Source organism: Nannobrachium achirus (assembly GCF_963921795.1).
Source record: "Nannobrachium achirus genome assembly, chromosome: 17".
Lineage (NCBI taxonomy): Eukaryota > Metazoa > Chordata > Actinopteri > Myctophiformes > Myctophidae > Nannobrachium > Nannobrachium achirus.
The window spans coordinates 11,717,163-11,724,139 of NC_137824.1; the positions used below are offsets into that span (position 1 = coordinate 11,717,163).

The window sequence follows — 6,977 nt, forward strand, 5'->3', positions numbered from 1 at the left end:
ACGTCAAGTGATAATCCAAAGAAAAACAAAAACAACCCCCTTCCGGCCCTTCAAAATAATAGCGACGGCCTATGGAGGAAACGGCGCGGCACCAAGGCACCAAGCATCCCTTCAGATTAAAAGGCAGTAGATGTGTTAAAGAAGATCTTAAAAGTCTAAATTGTCACTTCACTGTCATCAGTGGGGACGCCCCCTGATTTTACATAGATTGTGCATCACATTCACCCATTCACACATTCATGACATTCACCCATTCACACACCGATGGCGGAGGAAACCATGCAAGGCACCAACCTGCTCACCGGGAGCAACTAGGGGTTCAGAGTCCGAACCCCACTCTGAGAGCCCATGCCCTGCCATTTGGACTGCCTTCAAAATGGTGCCTGCATGGTCAACATGACCACACCGTGAGTGCCGCCAGTTCTAAACAAATATATAAATATATCCACCTCTTTCCGCTGGAGTTTGCTGGAGGCGACTGGAGATTATTTGGACCACACTTCCGGTTTAACAGCAGACATACAAGCTGACGTCGCAGATGCAGCCTGTTGTGAGCTTGTAAATCACACTCGGCTGCGGCGCCGGAAGCTCGGTACAGCGTCTGCGCAATGCACTACGGGGCGTTGGAAACTCGTGGATATATATATATATATATATATATACAGTATATAAAATAAATGAATAAAACAAGTAGCTAATTAACATTGTCCCCCATGCAGGGCCCCCGGCTGGGGAGGTTAGAACGGACCAAACGGCCCCCGAGGACCACAAAGTACTTAACTAACAATGTGACCCCGCTCTGCTCAGCAGACGCTTTTCAGAGCCGCTAGAGTTGTCACCTGTCGGAGGGATCACAACCCCCGCTATGCTAGCATCTGTCCCCTCTGACACACGCACACACACACACACACAACCACGCGCACACGCTCACACACACACCCTCTAGAAGCGGTGGAGCAGATGGGAGCAGATTTTCCCTGCCTCACCTCTTGACTCTTGTCCTGTGTACAACGCTTAGCCTCCGGCACCTCGCAACACATTAGCATCCAATTATAACCTCCTCCTCCTCTTCATATTCATGCCTCTACTGTACGATGACAGGGAGGAGGCTCTGAACAAACTGTTTGACTCTTTCAAACTCTTCAAACTGTGTCTGCGAAAAGGGCACGAACGAGATAAGGTTGAGGTAAAGAAATGAACAAGGAAAAGAACACACAAGGAAATGAAGCAAACATGGAAAAAGTCATTGCGTCGGTGCAGTGATTCTCACCCTTCTGGCTGCCGTTTTAGAACGGGTACACATTATTGTGTATCATTATTTTATGCTTTAACTATTGAAAAATAGCAGATATACAAGCTCGCAGCGCGGCACCGAATGCCGCGCTGTAGATCTGCTATTTTTGAACAATTGTGAAAATTTGAATTTTTACCCGATTCTATGAGTGTCTTTTGAATCATGTTTCTATGTCAGCAATCTGGCCAGCCATCGTCAAAGAAAAGGTCCTTTTCACTTAACTGGAGCTCAGTTAGTCTGTTCTTGAGAGACTACTATGTCAGTGGTTCTCAAACCTTTTCATGTGAAGGACCCCCAAACTGATATTTATTTGGCCATGGACCCGCATCTCAAAATATCTAATTCCAGGGACCCCCCCAGAAGCAACATTTGAGTTACAAACATAAAAATACATATATTCAAAGATTTGCACACATTTTCACGACTTTTTCAAAAGTAGCAGATCTACAAGCTCAGAGTGCCGCGCTGTGAGCTTGTATATCTGCTATTTTTGAAGCGGTGAAAACCGCTTCCAATGAGTGGCTTTGTGTGTATCACGCCCATATATGGTGATTTTAGTCCAGAATGAACAGGCTTTTTCAAAAACAGAATGTCCGTTTAATTACCATATATGGTGATCTCAGTCCAGAATGAACAGGGTTTTTCAAAAACACAATGTATGTCACCTCATGTCCATATATGGTCACTCCAGGCCAGAATGAACAGGTTTTTCCTGTCCCGTACGTGCAAAATATCAGTCCAGAATGAATAGGCTTTTTCAAAAAGCAAAATGTGTGTCCCATGTCCATATATGGTCATTTCAGTTCAGAATGAATAGGCTTTATCTGTCCTGTACGTCCAGAATATGTGTGCGGTGTCCCTCCCGGTCAGATGAATGGATACTTTGAGGATTGGTCAAGCTTCACATGATAATTTGGCCTTCAGGTTTTATCTGTCTTGTACATGCAATAGGTCTCACCTATTGCAGCAATGACAAATAGCCGCATAAGAGCAAAAGCAAAGGCACAATAAGAATATACAGATGCTAACAGAATGGTAAAAAGGAGCATTAAGGCAGACTGGAAACAACGATGGAGGGCTCGTCTGAGGACGACCTAGATAGATAGATAGATTAAGGCAGACGAGAGTAAATACATTGAAAATCTAGCAGAAGTTGAAAAATTTAGTAGGCCACAAAGATAACAGAAACTGAAATAATTATAGAGGGATGCAGTTGACAAACAACTAAGAGACCAGCAAGCAGGATTCTTTATATATTTCTTTAAAACCTATTATACCGGCTGTCATACCGGCTCTCCAGACAATTCTATACTAAGATTCACCGATTCACTTCGAACCGAGGTTTGATTTTTCAATAGCTAAAGCATTCAATAATTCTTGGCCTAAATGGGTTAAAGGTAGGGTGACCATATTTTCAGCCACTCAAACCGGGACGCGAACCACTGTTGCCTAAAACCGGGACCCTAAAAGCAATGCGCACGTTACCGGGCACGTGCGTGCCCATTCTCTAACGTTCGTGCACGCGCACACACGCACGTAGGGTTGCAAACAGGCAGTGAGTGATTGACAAAAAGCCTCAGCGTTGAATTCAGACATGCAATGAATTTGTTCATGTTTTCTGATTGGTTAGGTGAGCATGTTTACATGAAAAGAACATGATAAATGTCTCTGCAACCACTGAAAACAGCTACTATTATTTTAATTCTGGCGAAAACCGGGACAATTTTGCAGTGAATGTTGAAAACTGGGACATATCAGTGTTATAGAGATATTTGTCGGGACACCGGGACACGCAGCTTGAAAACGGGACTGTCCCGAGTAAACTGGGACCTCTGGTCACCCTAGTTAAAGGCCATGTATGTAGTAGGCCATGTACTACTTGTGCGCCAGCAGAGCGTGCCATGAGGTTGCGCTCACCACTGGCGATTATGGATGAGAATGGAGAACCGGTTCTTGTTGAGAACGGGTTCCCGGTTAATGGTCTCTCTCTCTCTCTCTCTCCCACGCCTCTTACTTTCATACTTTCCCTCTCTCCCCCTTTTCCCCTATAGCTCATATGCTGCCATGCACAACAGAATGTGCAGATCAATAAGTGTCCGCCGCCACGATTGATGTGCTGGCCATGACGATGTAGATCTAAAGAGCTTTCATGGATCCACTGAAGGATGAAATCACCCTCCAAGTTCACAGGCCTTAAACACCTACTGAGAGAGAGAGAGAGAGAGAGAGAGAGAGAGAGAGAGAGAGAGAGAGAGAGAGAGAGAGAGAGACAGACAGACAGACAGACAGACAGACAGACAGACAGACAGACAGACAGACAGACAGACAGACAGACAGACAGACAGACAGACTCATGCACCATTAAATGCATCTGTATAATAAAGTAGTTGAGAGATACTTCCTCTACCTCATGTATATATTTGGTCAGAACAGTTCACATTAATGAACACAAGACAGGTGTAATACACACGAGCAGGTGTAAATGATATGCCAGATTGAGTGAATGCTAGCAGTAAAAGCGCTGGATAAATGTTGGCACCAGCCAGCGGCCACCTCGTAATGGACAAACTGTGAAAATCGACGTTGTTAGGCAGGTTGTGTGTGACGTCAGAAGAGAGCGGTGGTCAGCTTATGTACAACGGTGCACTCCCTGACTTACGCTGCTGACTTCCTTCAAGGACATCTTGGACAAACAAAGAGACACACTGACAGAGATAGAGATACAGAGAGGCAGGACCGTGTCGGTCACCGACAGGATCAGTCCTTAAAGCGAACAATGGAGAACAACACTCAATGGAATGACAAAAATGTGACATTACCCCGACCAACTAAAAAAAACAGTAGAGCAAAGACCCCTTTGTTTGCGAGCAGGGAGACAAAATCTAACGGGACAAGCTGGTGACGTCGAAAGGCGGAGGCGTCATGGACTCGGTCTCAGTGTCGACGACGGGGTCGGCACCTACGGAGGAGCCTCCCGGTCCAGAAGGACCGCGCAGACCGGCGGCGCTGATGGAGCTGCTGAGGGGATTCGGCGCGTTTTTCCTGGGGATGGCCGCGGCGTCGCTCTACGGCGCCATGGCCCTGTTCGTCCAGAAGCAGGACCCGTGGTTCTGCGCGCGCAGCACCGTGGGCCTGGCCGCGCTGGCGTCGTTCGGCATGGGCCTGTCGGAGGACGTGCGGACCAACGTCCTCCTCATGCTGCCCACGCTCTGCTCGGCCAAGGGCAAGAGGCTGCTGCTGTTCTTCGCGGCCACGCTGCTGATGCAGGGCCCCGTGGCCAACACCATGGACAACTTTGAGCAGGCGGCCGTCAGCCTGGTGTGCGGGAAGGAGCTGGTCGTGAACCAAACCCTGGAGCTGATGAAGCGGGCGGCCACGCCCCTCCGTCCCATGCTGGACGCCATCCGGGAGATCACCGAGAACGCCCACTCGGTGGCGGGCCGCGTCCAAAACCTGGTCGACGCCCTGCTCGACAACGTCAGCCACATCGCCGGCACGCTGAGCAACGTCCTCCACTTCCTGGTGGTCATCGGCGAGGTGTGCAACGACAAGATGGGCACGCCATACCGGAAGTGCAACGTGGCGTTTGATGACGCCGTGGACGACTGCGAGCGGCTCCTGGGCTACTTCGACTTCCTGTGCGACATCGTGGAGGTGGCGCGCCCTGTCTGCGGGCTGGCGCGTGCCCCCGAGCTCTTCTGCGTCCTGCCCTCGTACATCGGCAAGCAGCTCGGGAAGAACCTGAAGGAGCCCATCGTGGACGCGTTCCGGCGCATCAAGGCCGAGTTTGAGTTCTCCATCAACGCCACCGTGACCGTCGAGGTGGACATTGAGGGCAGCCAGTCCCTGAAGGGGATGTCCCAGCGGATCCTGGGAGAGGTGTCAGAGGAACTGCGCAAGTTACGGATCCTCGGAGCAGGGGGATGGATGGGCGTCGTAGGCCTCCTCCTCCTGGCCTACGCATACTACAAGGCTGTGAAGTACAAACACAAGTACCTTCACCAGGGCGACTTTGACAATATTTACATCACTGCCGAGTTCAAAGAGCTGGATGAAAGGATGAGCCGAGAAGGCAGAGCCACGGTGCTGCCGCTGACCAGCGACGAGGCCAGGACCTACATCTCGCCCACGTCTCCCTACCTGACGCCGAGCGAGTGGTTCGCGGTGGCACGGGGCGTGGTGTCTCTGCTCAGACACCTGGTGCTGGGAGGGCTGATAGTGGGGCTGGACGTCATGGTGTTCTGGATCCTGGCGCTGGTGCGGCGGCAGATCCAGGGAGACCTCGTCGCCCGGGCTCCCACCAGGCTCGCCGTGCAGGTGAAAGGGACAGGCTACGCCTCCGACATCTTCAGGGACGTCGTGTCATCGTTCAACATCCTCCAGAAGGGAAACGTCACCGTCCTGAGCAAGGCGTGCCTCGTCGATCCCTCGGAGCCGGACTACGACGGTTACGTCATGATCGGGTTCCTGTACGGGCTGGTCCTGCTGGCGTGTCTGGCGGGCAGTCTGGTCCAGCGCTGCCGGAGGCTGATCTGCGCCGGCCGCTACCCGGCGAGAGAGCGCGAGAGGATCCTGTTCCTCCACGCTCACATCGTGTCCGAGAGGATCCCGCTGGGCAGAGCCCTGTGGAGGGCCATCGGCTCCACGGTGAGGAGCGGCCGGGCCGACGGAGGAGGAGGAGACGGGTGGAGGAGCAAGCTCCTCACTCTCCTGCTGCGCGTCCGAGGCGGTTCCTACGTGGCCGACCTGCTGGGCGTGTCCCCCGTGCGCTGCCTGGCCTGCGGAGAGGCCAAGGAGGGCACGGACCAAGACGGCATGGTGTTCTGCCCGACCGGGCGGTGCGCGGGCCTGTACTGTCGGACGTGTTGCCAGAGCCTGGGGAACAGCTGTGCCGTGTGCGGGGGACCGCTGAGCTACGAGGACGACAGCCAAGACGAGTTGGACTCTAGCGACGACGAGGCAGCTGCCGATTGAGGCGAGATGGAAATGTCCTACCAGGATCGTTCTGATGTGGATGATTAAGAGGGCAGCACACCGTTGCTTCAATGTCCCCCCCCCCCCCCCCCCCCCCCTTCTCCTCCATTGGCTCCCAGTTGCTACCCGCACACAGAGCACAAAACACTGGTGTCGGCTACTCGGCTTACAAAGCAACCAAAGGTATGGCACCCCAATATCTAGCCTGTTCCAGCCCTACAACCTTCCCCGCTCACTCAGATCAGCTAACACAAGGAAGTTGTTTGGATCTTCCCTAAAAGACGCGGGACAACTCTACACACGACCCAGACTCTTCTCCCTTCTAGGGAAGACACTCCTAGTTGCAGTACAGAACTGCAGACTCGCTCCCAATTTCTCACTGAAGACTCACCTCTTCAGACTCCACCTTATAGCCGTTTCACTTGACCTGGCCTTGATATCCATGCAGTCTTCTGCAAAGGTTAAAGTGTAATTTAGATAGCTAGGTTTAGACTAGGTTTAGACAGATGCTAGGCTGATTTGTTTCGCTGGAATATAGTTTGTATGGTTTCGATGTATAAGTATTTGTTCATATTAAAATGTTTAGATTGATGCTTGGTTCTTGGTTAACCTCGCGTTACCAGGCTTTCTCATGGGAAAGCTTGGTATTCTTTAACAACGGGCCATTTGATCCGGTCTAGGCGGAAACCACAAGCAGAATAAGCGGCGT

At 51.4% G+C, this 6,977-nt stretch overlaps 1 protein-coding gene across 1 annotated transcript; it reads left to right on the forward strand.

Moving 5' to 3' along the window:
• Positions 1 to 4,216: 4,216 nt before the first annotated feature.
• On the forward strand, positions 4,217 to 6,268 carry dcst2 (DC-STAMP domain containing 2; the record flags this gene model as incomplete). The annotated part of the gene is made up of 1 exon (XM_080746519.1): positions 4,217 to 6,268. One exon carries the CDS (start codon positions 4,217 to 4,219, stop codon positions 6,266 to 6,268), a length of 2,052 nt encoding a protein of 683 aa, XP_080602645.1.
• Positions 6,269 to 6,977: the final 709 nt, after the last annotated feature.